General features: G+C 40.2%; 1 protein-coding gene across 6 annotated transcripts in view; it reads right to left on the bottom strand.

Annotated features, from left to right (window-relative positions):
- SORCS2 (sortilin related VPS10 domain containing receptor 2) overlaps positions 1-18115 on the bottom strand; it is a 1263434-nt gene that overhangs the window by 192490 nt on the left and 1052829 nt on the right. For all 6 annotated transcript variants that reach the window (XM_033949940.1, XM_033949949.1, XM_033949957.1 and 3 more), the window contains exon 9: positions 11302-11481. In XM_033949940.1, the coding sequence (XP_033805831.1) occupies positions 11302-11481 (180 nt within the window). The remainder of the gene's footprint in view (positions 1-11301; positions 11482-18115) is intronic.

Genomic DNA, 18115 nt, shown 5'->3' with positions numbered 1-18115 from the left:
TAGTCAGTCTCATTCATCAGCAAAGATAGATGTAGGGCAGTAAGTGAAGGAGAGAAAAACAACAAATGGATAAGAAGGCCCTGGAAACAAGAGCACAGACAGAAGGAAGTGCAATCAGAGACTGGGAAAACATAATTAGAAAATAAAATCACCAGACATCAAAGGTAGGGAACATGATTTTATTTTCAATTGAAATGTGTCAGTTTTGAAAATTTATATCTGCTGTCTATATTTTGCACTGTTCAGGAAGAAATTAATTTCTTTCTATTTCTCTGGTGTTGTTCAGCATGTAGAGTTGGCATCTTAGGGTTTCGTTTGTGTATATTAGTACTTTTATTTGCATAGGTGTTATCTGTGTTCTGCATGTGTGACCAAGGCCAGGTGTTCTGGTAGGAATGAATATTGAGAAGCATACAGTGCGCTTTGTGCAGTTTAATTTTGTGGTTAATCATTATGTGTTGTTAATAAGATTATATTGTATGTATATATGAAAAATGAATGGAAAAATTATATTACAATTAGTACTATTATGGGTCAGGGTCAGGGATGGAGCTTGGGTGTGATCTAGGGCAGAGCTTTTAGGCCCCCCCAAACAAAAAAGTTTTCTGCTGCCTATGATGTAGTATATCTAGATTTTTCAGATCTCCTCCTAGGAAGAGCCTTAAGGCCCTGGGCCAATCAGAGCCTTAGGCCTCTCCCTGGCGCATCCCAGAGACAGACCTGCCAGCTAGAGCGGGTAGGTGTCCATTCAGCTAGACTTCGTCAATAAGATAGGGAGGTCATTAGGGGCACAGGGGAGTTGAGCTTCCCTCCCACTATAGTGTGTGTGTGTGAGGGGGGGGGGGGTAGTAGTGTGAGCACAGTGGGAGAGAGTGCTGATCTTCAATTTGGTTTGATGTTTTTTTTTTTTAAATATGCAGGTGTATTCTGCGCATGTGCTGATTGCTACCACCAGCGTCTTATCTTAAGTAAATTTAGTGAGCCTACGTGAACATCCACAAACCTCATTTCCATACGGGGTCCTTTTTGAGAATGGCTCGCCTTTTTGAAATTGTTACAATAGCGACCTTGGTAGCAGCCCATCAGATTTTACTGTGAAATTTTGAGAATCTTCATCTTAGCCCAGTGATTTTCTACTTGTTTTGTTCTGTCGGAAAAATATGGAACCAAAAAAGTTGAAAATCATTGAACTAAGTGTATAGCTCGATGGAGGCTGCCCCATCTTTTCGGCTGCCTCTCATAAAATTGCATTCCCTGAAAATGGCTGAGAATGTGTTGGAGGTACTATTGCTTCTGAGGGTGGCGGGGGGGGGGGGGGGTGGAGATAAGAGATAAGGGACCAAATTTTTTTCCAAGTAATGGACATTTCTGATTGACAGATCTTTGAATAAAAGCTGCACTGCTTTATCATATGTAGAAACTGGAAACATTTTGAAAAAAAAAAATGTTTTGAGGTAAAACAGCTTTCTGTTTCTATTTGTTTTGTATATATGTCTTAATGAAAGCAAGTACAGTACAGTACTGTGTATATATAAAATACACTGCATCTGTAAAATGGAAATTTACTGTTTTCAAAGTGACTCCCCTGTCTATAAGCCAGCACAAAGCCAGATTGTTAACAGTGGTGGATGTGTGAATTGCACATTTTCAGGCTTGCGGCTCTTCTGAACTCATTTATTATCCTTTCAAGACTAATTCCCTGACACCTTTGGCACAGAATCCCAGAGCAAGTGCAAATTGGATGCAAGACTACACTGTCTTTGATTTGCCTCTCACATCTCTTTTACATTTATTCCAGGCTCCGGTCTGTGGACACGTGATTTATTGTTAAGCCACAGCAGTGAAAAGGATGCAGAAAAGAGACAAGAGGGAAAGAACACAATAGAACGAAAAAATGAGCATGGACAGGTGAAAGCATATATAAATAAAAAGGATGTAAGAGGATCAATGTGAGCAAAATCGCATTCATATGATACAAATTTTAACCAGAACTAGGATTTGGCAATAAAGGAGAATCTTAGAATGGTGGTTGGGGGGGGGGGGGTGCAACATTTAAGGATTTTAAAATTGTTTTATTCTAAGATGGTTTGCTTTTACAGACAGTAGATAAAAGCTGCACTTATGCTGCAGTATCTGGATTTGTTGACAGCTCCGGCCCCTTTAAGAGAAACTCACCAGGATGTAATATTTTTAAAATGCAAATTTAAAAAAAAGCAAAATAAAACAATGAGGAACACATTCAACAGAAGAACTGCCACACTAGCCCAGAATGAAAATCCATCTAGCCTGGCATCCTGCTTCTCACAGAAAAGTCAGTTCACAAGAACTTGGCAGAATCTCAATAAGTACATAGCAAAATTCTGTACTATAAAATTATATTCTATATCTGGGTTTAAAGAGGTTTTGGATTCAATGAATCGTTAAACTAAATTTGATACAGTACATATTTTAATAAGGTTTATTGATAATAAAGTTTGATTAGTAATTTAATAGTAAGGTGGTGGGCACAGATGATTATAACGATATACAAGACAGGAACTTGGAATGGTATACAGAATAAGAGGTTCCAAAGATTGATGTCTGTATAAATGATGATATGTCCACCACGATTTCACTTTAACATTCAATAAGGAAATTAGTGATATTATTTTCAAGCTATATTAACATATAATATACATTGTGGACGGGCATAATCGAAAGGGACGTCTAAGTCCGTTTTCGTCTAAGTCGCAAGTCGTCCAAAGTAAAAAAAAAACAGCATAAGACACATTTTCGAAAAATACGTCCAAAATTATTTTTGTTTTGAAAATAATCTAACTATATGACCTGCCGATCTGATCATCCAAGTCACTAAATCGTCCATCTTTATACCACATTTTTGTCCAACTTTTCGTCCAAGTCACAAACGCCTAGAACAAGCCCTGTTGGACGTGGGAGGGATCTGCAAAGTGATGGGCTGAACACCCAGACATGCTACCTAAATAGTGGGGTACCTTACAGGGCACTGCTGTGAATTTCACAAAAAGGGTGCCATGTCTTCTCCTCACTACAGCTCCCTTATAGGTCATGGTGAGCCTCCCAAACCACCTCCAGAATCTCCTAGACCCACTTATCACCACCCCAATAGCCCTTATGGCTGCAGGAGCCATTTATATGCCAGTAAAAAAGGATTTTGGGGGTGTATAGGGGAGTGTACATGTTTAAGTATCAATGCAGTGATTACAGGGGCTTATGGGCATGGGTCCTCCTCTCCATGGGTCCCTAACCCACCCTCAAGACGGCTTAAGCCGCCTTTGTGCTAGATGGCTAAGCTTTCCTATGCCAGACCGCCAGCTGATGATGGTCTGGAGGCTGAATTTTAAAGGTGTGATTAATATTTTTATGGGGGTGGGGGGGTCGGTGATCACTGGGGTAGTGTGTGAGGGTCTGTTTTATGTGTTTGCAGTGCTTATCTGGTGACTTTAGGTGGGTTTTTATGACTTAGACCATGTTTTACATGGTCTAAGTCACAACGTCCAAGTTCCGTCGATCGTGGGCTGTATAACTTTCGGTTATACATGCTGTACGACTAAGTCTAAGCCGGCCCATGTCCCACCCAACTCCAGCCCTCGACACTCCTCCCAAAATGCCCCGTTTAACTTTGGTCGTTCAGCGGCACTATGTAGGCCTAGGTCATTTAGAAATATGTCCAAAACCCGTTTTTATTATTGGGACTTGGACGTATTTGGGAAATGTTCGTCCAAATGTCGACTTAGGCCGGATTTTGGATGTTTTTCTCTTTTGATTATGAGCCCCTATGAATTTAGTGATTCAGACATAGTTTATTTGTTGCTATTACGGCTTAAATTAGTTTTGAAACTTTTCCAAAATTTATTTGTTTCATTAAATAATTTTCCCCCTTTTCCTTTGCTACACATTTTTAGGTGCCAGTAGGAGCTAAAATCGTAGGGGAGGGAATGGGGATGAATATTTGTCCTCTCCTTCCTAACAGGTTGGAGATAAGGTCCTAAGGAGTAGTAAAAGAGGTTGCGCAAGAGCTGAATGAATGCCTCAATCCTTCAGGTTCTTTGCCCCTTGTTTTGAAAAGGTGGGAGCTGGTATTTATTTGGTAACATTGGAAACATTTACATTGAGTGTGCCACTCAACATGAAGGACTCAATGTCAATCTGGCAGAAACTTTTGGAAGTGTGCGTGCCTAATCAATTCTATGAGTTTGCTGAAAAAAAGAAGGTCTACTGACTTGGTACTCATCAAATGAGTCACCAGAATCAGTGCCTACCAAGTAAAGTACACTGGACAAGGAATAGAAATACTAGCAGAGAACAAGCAAGGAATCCCAGATATAAAGAGGTGAATCCTATGTAAAGATCAAAACATAGGGTTCCAAAATCCAGAAGGGAACAATGGGAATTCCAAAGGAATGATCGAGGGAGATAGAGACATTACCATTATACTCGTAGATGTTTAAGTACAGTAAATGGTACTAAAAAAATGGCACTGAGCGATATTCTAAAAAGAATGTTCCAGGGTGGATGCCCTTTACAGAACAGCGCATAGCATCAGAATCTTTGCCCAACTTTGGGTGCGAACATTTAGACCAACTGAAACCAGGTGTATATCTCAGTGCACAAATTGGGCACAGAATCCTAAATTCTATAACATATTTTAAGGGAATGCTCCTGATCCATCTATGTCCCTTTCATCATTATGCCCCCTTTTCAAATTCACATGGAAATACTTGCTGTAGGTTTTATTCTATAACTATGTATGTACATAAGAATAGCTATACTGGGTCAGTCCATCTAGCTTAGTATCCTGTTATCATAGTGGCCAATCCAGGTCACAAGTATCTGGCAGAAACCCAAATAGTAACAACGTTCTATGCTTACCGATCCCAGGGCAAGCAGTGGTTTCCCCTATGTTTGTCTCAATAGCAGAGCCACTGTTACCACATCCTCTGACAATGTGCTCCAGAGCTTAACTATTCTCTGAATGAAAAAATATTTTCTCCTATTGGTTTTAAAAGTATCTCCCTGTAACTACGAGTGTCTCCTAGTCTTTGTAATTTTTGATGGAGTAAAATATCAATTCACATTCTACACCATTCAGGATTTTGTAGACTTCAATCATATCTCTACTCATCCTTCTCTTTTCCAAGCTGAAGAGCCCCAACCCGTTTAGTCTTTCTTCATATGAGAGGAGTTCCAACACCTTTATCATCTTGGTTGCTTTTCTTTGAACCTTTTTCTAATTCCCTCTTATCTTTTTAAAGATGTACTTCTGTGCAGAACTGCCATTTTTGGCAGTTCTGCTGCCTTGCTTTTGTTACAACACTTTTCTACACTGAAAATTGGCACAGAAATAGCACATAACTCTAGGCACTTTATAAAGAAATTCCTAGGTTATGGATACACAACTGAAGAAATGTACAAGACATCAAGTCATATGTTGCTTTATCAGCTTCTTTTTGATGTTTTCTACCAAATGTGTTAAGACTCAAGGCCAAACGTGTTTACTATAGTGTTCATTTCAAGAGTTTCTTTGGTTTAGGTCAAATGTGTGATTAGTGTGCAAGAGAAAATATCAGTGTTTGTAGAAGAGATGTAAGTGATCTGGTTCAGGAATTGAATATTGATCTACAATTTTTGTTAGAATTTCTGGCTGATTGGACACAGGGTTTCCAGTCTCTATCACATTATATGGATGAGATCCAATTGTGGATGTCAGTGAACCATCTTAGCCTAAATGTCTCAAAGACAAAGATTCTATGGCTTTCTTCCTCTAGTTATAAAGGGGCTCCATTGAAGTTTGTATACGCTGGTGTTACAATTTTAATTCAACAGGAGACTACGGGAACTCATGGCAGCCATTTGCTATGAGTGATCTGCACGGGGCAGGAGCGTAGGAAGATCGCTCCTGCCCCAAAAGCCCGCTAGATCACCTGGTAAGGTCTGGGATGCTGGGAGTGAGGCGGGAAGGTCCAGAATGAGGCGGGGTGGGTCAGAGCCGGCTGAAAAGTTGTTTGTGGTTTTTCAAACTTCGCGGTCCGGCTCTGCACTTAACCCACTGGATACGGAGGGAGAAATGTACTCCTCCCCCCCCTCTTTTTACTAAGCCATGATAGAAGTTTCTACTCTGGTCTGGGGCACTAAATGTTCCGACACGCATAGAATTCATATGAGTATCACAGACTTTAGCACTCCAGGCCACAGTAGAAACCTCTACTGCAGCTTAGTAAGAGAGGGCCATAGTTTTGTTAAAAATTAAAAGCTATTTTTTAAATTGTTGTTTTTCTGTATTGAAGAAGTTGCTCAGTACAGTTTTTGTTGAGTTAGAATCATAATAATAGATTAGCAGAAGTCCACTGTTAGAGCCACCTTTTTTGGTTTGGTTAAGGATAAGATGCTTCAGCTAGTTTCTGTAGAGTACACAGGAGAGTGGCTGCACTATTTTACACACACTAAGGGCCTCTTCTTGCGCTAGCAGTTTGTAGCGCGGTGAGCCGCAATGAATGGCTCGTGCTGCTCCCGACATTCACAGAGTTCCTAAGAGCGTCGGGAGCAACGCGGGCCATTCAGCGCGGCTCTCTGCGCTAAAAACTGCTAGCGCAGTTTGATAGAAGAGGCCCTAAATCATACTGTTTAGTCAAAGTGATGATATCATGACGGGCAGTATATCCTCTCTATATACATATAGCAACCCTCCATCAGCTTATCCTGGATTCTAAGAGGTTAATTCTATAAAGTCTTTTTCATGTGTAATGCATGTTCTATGGGCAGAAAGGGGCCCTTATATAATTACACATCCCAATGCAAACATATAAATACATGCATCAATAAGACTGTGCATTCTTATATATGCACTGCATTTAGGCCTTTATAAAATAGGCACCTTTTTGGACTACTACTGCTAATCATTTCTATAGCACTACTAGATATACGCAATGCTGTACATCAGAACACAGAAGAGACAGTCCCTGCTCAAAAGAGCTTACAATCCAGTCAAGACAGACAAACTGAACAAGAAGGTGTATCAATACACATAAGCGCCTTGTTATAAAATCAGGGCCACTGTACAGCCAGAAAATTTCAGCATAACATTAAGCAAACAAGTGCACATAAATAACACGTGCATTTAATTGATTTATATACAGAGCCATTCATTTAAATAAGTCAGGTGCGTGGGTGGGTGAATCTATGCCTAAATCCCTCTCTTGTGCACTCTGTAATTTGACATCTTCTGCAGCAGGATAATATTAGGCAAGTTATTTTGTACAATGAAATAATTGTTTGAAAAAATAAAATCACATTTGAAAGAGACAAAAATACCAGCAGTGATTAGAAAGAAAAAAAAAATCACAGAGAAGCATGTTAAGGAAACGTTTCTATTTGGTACTGGTAATAAGTTGATTCAGTGCTTAATAAACTACTCCACATACTATAATTATTTCAATCATCTTGCATTCTCAGACTTCTTAATTCAATATCCTGTGAGGATGCCTTTCAGTCCACTATCCACTGTCACATGCCTTCTTCAAATCTGCAATACGTTTTGACAAGTTATCTCAAGATGAATGACTCCCACTTGACCCTATGTGACAACAATGATATTTATTTTGATTTTAACTAGGTAATCTTCCTTTCGCTAGAATTTGAACACGAGTCGATGGCACCTAACAATCTTCCTTTCATGCACAGATACAAAGCAAGCTTGTCAGTAACAGAAAAACTAGACCAAATATACGGAATATTAGAAAGCCAGGCATGGTAGGGATTGCGTTATTTTCAAGTAATTCAAACCCCAGAAACCAGATGGGGCACAAGGTAATGGGATCAGAATACGAAAAGTAAAGGCTAGACAGTAATCTAACTAACATGGTTACCACTTCCTCTCTTCTCCCCATCTTCTGCAAAATTAAGGGCTCCTTTTACTAAGGTGCGTTAGCGATTTTAGCGGGCGCTAACCACGTGCTAAATGAAAAATACTAACGCAAGCTCTGTGGAGGCAGTAGCGTTTAGCTTGCGCGGCATTGTAGCGTGCGCTAAGCGCGTGCTAAAACCGCTAGCACACCTTAGTAAAAGGAGCCCTAAGTGTGTGCTTGGGAGGATCATGGGAAATCAAAAATAATAGTTATCAGTTAGTCTTTCATAGGGATGCAATAGATTTTAGGAATACAACCTCTTACAAGACCTACTTCCAAGTTTTTTTTTTAATTTGCACACGGTACTTGAGATTAACCAATTTAAAATCAATAAATAAAGTGAATAATCTGTTTCTGGGGAATAACCTATGATTTAAGGCTTTCATCCGGGTATATCCCACAGATAATGTGCACCATGAAGCGCACTGTGGGTCTTACCCAAAAACATCATTTGTATCACCATTATTTTTCTTTTTCAATAACTCAAAAGTGTCCTCTGCAATTAAAACTTTTAAAACATTTAATACAAGAGTCACTGTGATTCCTTAAGAACATCAATCAAAGTTGTAACCACCAATCAAAAATGTTGCTTTAACTTATCTTGGAGAGGATAGCAGCCGTTCAATTCATCTAGGGTGCCTTAGCTGAATGCCCCTGTTTCGTGTCCTTCCTCAGGGGCAAGCTCAGAAGTTCAACCTGCTGCCATCCAGATAGCGATTCTCTCGATGGCAGTGGGTTAATCTTCTGAGCTTGCCCCTGAGGAAGGTACACGAAACAGGGGGTCTCTGTAGGGCATTCAGCTAAGGCACCCTAGATGAATTGAACGGCTGCTATCCTCTCAAAGATAAGTTAAAGCAACATGTATTAAATGTTTAAAAAGTTTTTATTGCACAGGGCATTTTTGAATTATTGAAAAAGAAAAATAATGGTCATATAAATGATATTTTTGGGTAAGACCCACAGTGCGCTTCATGGTGCACATTGTCTGTGGGATATACCTGGATGAAAGCCTTAAATCATAGGTTATTCCTCAGAAACAGATTATTCGCCTTATTTATTGATTTAAAATTGGTTAATCTCAAGTATCATGTGCAAATTTAAAAATAAACTTGGAAGTAGGTCTTGTAAGAGGTTGTACCGTATTCAGTTGTGGGACCCCCTTCTTACATTTACAAAGGCTTTTTGATTAATATACATTTTAGGAAGCCATCTATGTTTCCATAGAAAATAGAAATGAAAGACCTCAGATATAGATAGACATATCTATAGATAGATAGATTGATAGGATGGGGTGCTGAAAGGTTCTCAGCCCAGCCAAGAAGAGAATGACGTGGATATGGTTCAATCAATGATCTGAAACAATGTCAAAACATAGAATTTTGTTTCTGCAAATTTGCACTTAACAAAATAAGATACCACTCTTTTCAGCTACAGTGGCAAAATAACGCTCAGAATTTAGGAAGTTGGGTTGGTTGGGCTGAGAACTTTTCAGCACCACCTCGTATAGATATATATACTATCTGAAAACCATTCAATTTTTTGATGTAATGAATATTGTTACTGTTGACTCTTCCATTCTGCCTTCAGCACATGCTCAAGATTCTCTCTACTTTTTCAGTCTATCTTCACCAATCCTAACCTTGGGCAGCTAGCCCTAATTTGGAACACGTCTGTCTTAGTCAATGGTTCTGGCCATTTGTGCAGGGAAACCTCTTATAGCAGGAAACAGTGAGGTGTACAACATTTGTAATCTGCTCTCTCACACTCTCCCCTCAGCTGATCCTCTTTGACTCTCTCCTATCTCAGCCCCAGACCTGGCAAACGATCCCTTCTGATGACAGGGTTCCCAACCTGTTTGGATGGTCAGACCTTTTTCAATTTCCCAGGTGTCAGGCCTTTATACGTATCTTTCTGTCTCCAACCCCAACCAACTCGATCTCTAAATAAGCCAATATCTCTGCCAGTCCCTGTCCACACAGGTTCACAATATTCTGTCTCCTTTCTGCCAACTCATTCTGTCCCCACATTTGTGTATTTATTCTCTGCATTTGTTTTTCATATTTATTTTTCTAACAAGTGTTCAGTGCTTCCTGAATTCCCTTACCATCTGTGCTCTGATGGGTCAGCCTTTGCATGTGACTCTCTCCCTCTAATCACTGAAGTACTGGCATCAGTGTCCTTAGTGACATGCACCATGCCCTAGTCTCATGTAGCCTCTAGCCTTGTGGGTTGTCTTGTCTTCATTTACCTATAAAGCAGATTCTCTATATTGGCTCAGAGTATGCAGCACTGCTCTACCCCTCTATTCCTAGAAAGAGGACTCTTTTCACCATCAACCTTTTTAAATCCAATGCTCTCTCTCTCCCTCCAGTGGAAGCCCTCCCCCAGCTGAAGCTTGGCGCTTTTCCTGGACCATTGTAGTGCAACGTCACCATCCCTGCACATGCTCAGTTTTCACAAGAAAAATAATTTGGGATGGGTACAAAAAATACTCTGTTGTGATGAAAGTTGAGTAAGGTGAAACAGCTGAATTTTGCTGACTCTGTAGGCTAAAGTGACTGCTACCAAAAACAAGACTTTCCAGGACTTTCTTTTGGGGAAAAAGGGCATTTTCCTTTATTGGTGAAAGGTTTGGACAATTTCCTGGAGGAAATGTCCATAGTCTGTTATTGAGAAGGATAAGGGGAAGCTACTGCTTGTCCTGGATCTGTAGCATGGAATGTTGCTACTCCTTGGGTTTTGGCCAGGTATTAGGAACCTGGATTGGCCATCGTGAGAACGGGCTACTGGGCTTGATGGACCATTGGTATGACCCAGTAAGGCTATTCTTATGTTCTTATGAACAGCCACCACCAATTACACACTGGGGAAAATAATGATACTGGAGTGACCCGTTGGCAGAAATATAGGAAAGTATGGGAACTAGCGTGGTTGGCTATGCCACTTAAAACTCTCAGCTGGGTGTTAAATTATTAATTGTTTGCATACTACGTTGTGGTTCACTGGGGTGAAAAGGGAGGGGTATATGATATTTATTGAGGCATGATGTAAGGATCACCACAAAGTCTGATATGGGTTATTACGTTGCCTTTTTGGATGGATGGATGGTTGGGAGGGGAGTGAAAGGTGTTTGGCTTTTTATTTTTTTATATATATATTCTTGTATTATGAAAATATTATTTTGTCTTTGTCGTTTTTGCTCAACACTGTTTGATTTAATAAAAAGAATTTTGAAAAAATCTGAGAATTGACTTCCTGTATTTCTGGAGAGAGAAGTAGAATGACCACTAGGTGACAAGCAAATTCTTTTAATACATTACTACATAGAGCAGTCATGAACACACAGAAACACAACTGAAAAGCAATACTCTTACAGTACCTCTAAAATATCAATGAGGACATTTTCTTCAGGCTGCTTTGCACTTCTGACATTCTCCAGTACAAGGGAGTAGTAGACTCCCTGTGGGTCAGACTGATACAAGTTGTAAGTGTCCATCTGGTACCATTCTTGAACAGCCACAAAGACTTGATTTTCATCTGTGCTGATAACCTGCAAGTCCTAGAAAAAATAATAACAACAAAAGAGCCACCATCATTGTTGTGCTTTCAAAAACAAATAGATTCCATACTAAATAATTCCAAAGTCAAGTGCTTGGGTGGAATCATACTTAAAGCCTTTTAGAAATATAGATGATGTTGCCAGATAAAGATCACTTGGCCTACCCACCCTTCCCATTTGTAGCTCCTTACTCTGCTGGCACAGGTCTTACGTTATATCTGTGATCTCCTCACTCTCTCCTAGCTTTAAGGTCCCTTTATATTCGGTCTATTTGCATTCTATAACTTATGCTAGTAGTCTCGGTGAAAAAAACCCCCTATTTTCTCACATTTCTTCTGAGCTTCCCTCCCACCAGATTTCGCTCAGGGTTTTTCCACTAGTAGTCCAAGGCGGATTATATTTGGGTAGACTAGAGGGCTTACAATCTAAGTATGAGGGAATGGAGGGTTAAGTGAGCAGCAGTGGGATCTGAACTCTGGTTTCCCTGGTTCTCAGCCCACTGCGCTAACCCCCCAAGATACTTTTTCATTCTTCCCCTTGAACCCTTTAATCTGAGAGAATCTGAGAGCAGCCTAATGGTTAGAGCAGTGGATTGAAAACCAGGGGAGCCCGGTTCAAATCCTACTGCAGCTACTTGTGAATGTGGGCAAATCACTTAGCCCTTCATTGCCTCAGCTACAAGCTTAGATTGTGATCCCTCCAAGGATGGAAAATACCAACTGTAATTGAAGGTAAACCACTTTTAAGCCTTCTGATAACCTATTGAAACCTGAAACAATCAATAAAATGATGGTTCCATGTATAGACTTTAAAACCATTTGTAAAACAGCCCAGCATATTTTGACATCTACAACATCTGCATCAGGGGTAAATATTACATTAACAGTGGGTCAGATAATATATCCAACGTTTAGAAAGTACCACTTAATATTAAAAAAGAAATCTGATACTGCAACAAAACTGCAAAACTGATTCCCAGCTTGTAGCAATGCTTAGTTGTATTGTGCAGAGGTGTAGTAGGAGTCAATAGTGTAATCTGGTTATTTAATATGATTAATGGAATGCCGTTATTCTAATTGTCTTATAATTATTCCCCCTGATTTTTTTTGTCCTCATGATGTGGAGTATAAGGGAACTCCTAATGTCCTATCCATCCCCCTCCCTCTTTTTATATATATTTTTTTTATCTCGATGTATTTTTTTTTTAACCACCTCTTGTTCTTTCCTCCCCTGTCAAGTCAGTCTTAAGTAATATATGTAACCTTCCCCCCCCCCCCTCTTCCACATCTGTTGATCATGTGGTGGAATTTTTCTTTCTTTTTTTTCCTTTGTTCTTTTTAAACTTTGTTTTTAAACTTTTTTTTATTGATTGTAAACCGTCTAGATAAATTTTGATGGACGGCATATATCAAAGAAATAATAAACTTGTAAACTTGGAACAATTGTACAACCGAGACCTCTGTTTAGACATCCTAAGGACGCACGTTAGGAGCATTTTCTCTAACAGCACCTAGATTTGCCTAGATTTATGATTGTAAATTAGATGCCAGTGCTGAAAAGCAGTACTATGCAACTAAATTTCTCCCTACACAACTACCTTGCTCCCTTATATTTAAACTCAGTGGACAACACTCCTTTAGAAAGCAGACTGCCGCATTTCAGACATTCAGCACTGATCTGTACCAGATACTGGCACTGAATATCTGGATATAAAGTGGCTGCCTGAAATTATCTGGTGCTAGTGCTGAATATAGGTAATGTCCAAATAACTTCCAACTCTGCCTAGCACTATCTGGATATCAACCAAAAACACAGTGGATGAGACAAAAGGCACAAAGAGGTCTTTATGGTGTTCACACAGTGATGTTTATTTGGAAACAAAATGACTTGACACGTGTTTTGGCCATTACGCATGTATCAGGAGTCTAAGAACAGAAATTATATACATTATGAGGGGCATTTTTGATAGGACATATAAGTCTGAGTTTGGACGTTTTGGGCAGGACATCCACAAACCCAGGAGAAAAAATGTCCCATTTTCAAAGCTGCCAGACATCTATCTTTTATTGTTGAAAATGACCTAGGTATAAGTTTTGGTCCTTAGAATGTCTATCTTTTTTGGCCATTTTCAAAAATAAAAATGTCCCCATGAAAAATGCACAAAAGCAGGTTTTGTAGATGTACCCAACTACCTTGTTAAATTGTGGCAGAGGAATCCCCATCAGCTGAGCTGGTTTCTGAGATTCCTGCCAGCTCAGCTGATGGGGATTCCCCCTGCTAGGATCAAGTGAGCCGCAGACCCATATATCCCTCCCCTGCCATCCCACAACATGTCTGCCCCCTATCACCTGACACAGCCCAACATCATGGAACACCCCCCACATCACCCAACACCACCCAGCATGGAACATCCCCCCACATCACCCAACTCCATGACATCATGGAACACCCCCTCCCCACACCCCTCCCAACATCACCCAACACCCCCGTACCATCAGCAGGAGGGAAGCCTATTCCCTCCTACCTACAGGGCTGTGTGCTGAGAATGATGGGCCTTCCCCCTCCCAATGCATCATGGGAAGCAGTGGGAGGGCCCTAAGGTCCTGATTGGCTCAAAATGGCAATTTGAGATTAAAAATGAGATACAGGCTGTCCCCATATGCCATATGACAAAGACCACACACCATATAGAAAATACATAAAAATATAATAACAGAATCAGAAACTACAATAGACATGTTAAATATATAAATAACAAAAAAACAGAGAAATGAAAGTATATATATAACTCTAAGAACATAGGAGTTATATATAGAACCAATACTACAGTGTTTAAAAGAGTACCTGTGATGTTGTATAATATATTTGTTGGCCATAAACTGTACTGTAAAATAAACAGTATAAAACTTAACAAGAGAAGATTCTAGATGAAAAATACTGTAAAGAACAACTAACAAGTGAAACATTAACATGTTTGAAAATGTCAAAAACAATATGATGCCACTGAATACCATGGTGTGTCTTAAAGGAAACATGGAGTAAAAACCTGGGCCTAATGAAAGTTAAAACATGTATCTATGTTAGACCGCCAAAAATTATATTTCCGTCGGAAACTACAAGAGTTGCAAACAAACTCCTACTCGGGGCTACACAATTGAAACCAAAACCAGGCAATAGAAGAAATTTAAAAGTGGAACTCCTGAAGCAGTCAACTATATATGAACCAAAATAAAAACTAAAACAAAAAACTGGTTATGTTGTGACTGAGGAATTAATGTCATATTCTTAATTAACAAACCTTAAAAATAATTAATGTGTAGTGCAGATCTAAAAAGCTAAAACTGCTAAGATACTATCGAAGTAAGATGAAAAAAATACCACTAAAAACCGTGAACTGTCACAAGGTGAATCACGGGGGCGCAAAATACCGATACTAATAAAAATAATAAGAAAAAAACAAAAAGTGTCTTACCACCAAATAGATATCGTCATATAAACATGCAATGATAGAGACACTTTTGCTGCTAAGAGCTGCACAATACAAAATGAAACAGAGCAGTGGAAGCCATAAAAAGTCGTAGCAATTGAAAATGTGTGATGTAATTCACACACTATCTGGCTATCGCCAGAGAGGTCAAAAAAGTTTTTTTTTTTTTTTTTTTGTAAGAATCATGTAATATTTTAAGTGATGTCTATAGTATAAATGTTTTTATTTATTGTTCTTCACTTATTGAAATTATTTTAAAATGACTAAAGATTATTCAAAAAAGATTTTCAGTGACATTATCCATATAAGCTGGACTTAGGCCTTTTTTATTTATTTATTTGTTCATTTTTATAGTCCATCCTCCCAAGAGCCCAGAACGGGTTACAATAAAATAAATGTAAAATTAGGTACTTGGAAATTCCCTAACTGTCCCGAAGGCTCACGATCAAGCTAAAGTACCTGAGAAAACAAATTATTAAATAATAAAGATACATTGTTAATACAGGGGTTTTTCTTGAACCAAATGCATGGAATTTGTTCATAGTGCTATGTTTAATATCATTTGTTACATTAAATATCTAAGAAAAATCGATTCCCAAAGAGAGATGAAGAAAAAAAGAAGTGTACAGTAGATAAAGACAAATAAACTACATCAAGGTACAACTACGAATCAGCAAACAAAAGAAAGATCAAAATTAGGCCATCCCACCAAAGAAAGGTCTAATAAAGCAAAGCAAATCCCATTCAGTCTCCACAGTCTCATCCAAATTGGTTGCCCAATGCTTGCATCCTCCCCCCCCCCTTACCCCACTATCTTTCAACTCCTCCAGTCCTGACTCCTGCAGAACTACCCAAAGGTATAAACTAGCCTTCCCCTCTCTACGCGGCATCCACTATGCAGGCAAACTGGGAAAATCCCTTCTCTTCAAAATCACAGGTCTTTGGAACGACCTCACCATCCCGTTGCAGAACCTGGGCTCCCTTCAATTATTCCGCAAACAACTGAAAACTTGGCTTTTCACCAAATTGTAACTCCATCCTCCCCCCCTTTTTCTCCTCCCTTCTACACATAAGTTCATGTAAACCTTTTTCTTCTTCTCTACCTATTATTTAAGTTCTTGTAAACTGTGTCGAGCTCCATACTCATGGAGATGATGCGGTATATAAACTTAAGGTTTAGATTAGATTAGATTAGATTGTAAACTTCCACTGGCAGTTCTCAGCTGGGTTCCTATCCGTCTGCTACACACCGGAGGCCGAGGAGGGAGGAGAGAAGGCAAGACATATTACCAGTCCACTGTTGGCGGTCCCAAGCCACAAGGACTCCAGTTGCAGGGAACAGCGCCCGATGACCAATGGCTCAGTTGAAACCAGAGCTCTGCTGCTATGGTCTTTTTTTCGGTTTTCTTGCCGCCGGTTACCTGCCCCTGGGAGGGCTCCTCACCTTCCTGCCGCTTCCCGTTCAATTTGAAAGCGCCCGAAGTTCCGCTGCCTATAGTCTGCAGTAGGCTGCCTCCATCCACCAGACTCTTGATGGTTAGCCCCCAGCAGCTGCTATTCTTCTCCACCTTGTAGCCTGGTGCCGCCAGAGCCCCACCACTGTACTCCTTTGGAGGCCCGATGCCTTGCACACTTTTCCACCACTCCCCCAGGCTTCATTGCCTTTTTCCTGACTGCGCCTGGAGCATGAGGCTGCACAGAGGCGGATGCTGCTGCCGGAGTGGTTTCGGCCATGCTGTGCTATGCCCCATCAAGCAGCAATCCCCAGATGTCGCCAGTGGGCCGCGGCACATCAATCAGACCCCGACAGACAGGTGCGTGATCCCACGAAGACGATCAAAGACCAGGCCTTTAGGTTAATAGACCGTATAACTGTCAAACTCCTCCTATCCAAGATGATTTCTGACTCTCCCAAGTAAAAATTAAAATGAAAAAAGTACAGAACCCTGTAAAACTATGAATAAGGTAGATGAGAGACATAAAATAAAGTAAAAAACAACAAAATAAAACTAAATAGAACTAAAAACTTAAAAAGATAAGAGAGAGACACTGAAGCCCAGGTCTTACCCGGGCAACATTTTAGAACATGTTTGGCGGCTCCATTGATCAGTAACATAGTAACATAATAGATGATGGCAGATAAAGACTCGAATGGTCCATCCAGTCTGCCCAACCTGATTCAATTTAAATTTTTAAATTTTTTCTTCTTAGCTATTTCTGGGCAAGAATCCAAAGCTTTACCCGGTACTGTGCTTGGGTTCCAACTGCCAAAATCTCTGTTAAGACTTACTCCAGCCCATCTACACCCTCCCCAGCTCATCCTCCACCAAACGGCCATATACAGACACAGATCGTGCAAGTCTGCCCAGTACTGGCCTTAGTTCAATATTTAATATTATTTTCTGATTCTAAATCCTCTGTGTTCATCCCACGCCTCTTTGAACTCAGTCACAGTTTTACTCTCCAACACCTCTCTCGGGAGCGCATTCCAGGCATCCACTACCCTCTCCGTAAAGTAGAATTTCCTAACATCTACCACCCCTCAACCTCAAATTATGTCCTCTGGTTTTACCATTTTCCTTTCTCTGGAAAAGATTTTGTTCTACGTTAATACCCTTCAAGTATTTGAACGTCTGAATCATATCTCCCCTGTCTCTCCTTTCCAGTCTAGGGTATACATATTCAGGGCTTCCAGTCTCTCCTCATACGTCTTCTGGTGCAAACCTCCTATCATTTCCGTTGCCCTCCTCTGGACCGCCTCAAGTCTTCTTACATCCTTCGCCAGATACGGTCTCCAAAACTGAACACAATACTTCAAGTGGTGCCTTACCAATGACCTGTACAGGAGCATCAACACCCTCTTCTTTCTACTGACTACGCCTCTCTTTATACAGCCCAGCATCCTTCTGGCACTGCCTTGTCACACTGTTTTTTCGCCTTTAGATCTTCGGACACTATCACCCCAAGGTCCTTCTCCCCGTCCGTGCATATCAGCTTCTCTCCTCCCAGCATATCAGGATGGTGTTGCAGTCAATGGTTTTGTCCGTTTTCGACTATTGCAGTCTGGTGTTCTTGAGAGTACCAGAATCAGTTTTGGGTGTGCTTCAGGTGACCCAGAATTCAGTGGTACGCTCTTTATTTAAATTG

Source organism: Geotrypetes seraphini, chromosome 1 (genome assembly GCF_902459505.1).
Source record: "Geotrypetes seraphini chromosome 1, aGeoSer1.1, whole genome shotgun sequence".
Lineage (NCBI taxonomy): Eukaryota > Metazoa > Chordata > Amphibia > Gymnophiona > Dermophiidae > Geotrypetes > Geotrypetes seraphini.
Note: the sequence above shows the minus strand (reverse complement) of the source record. Positions and strands in the feature narration are given on the sequence as shown.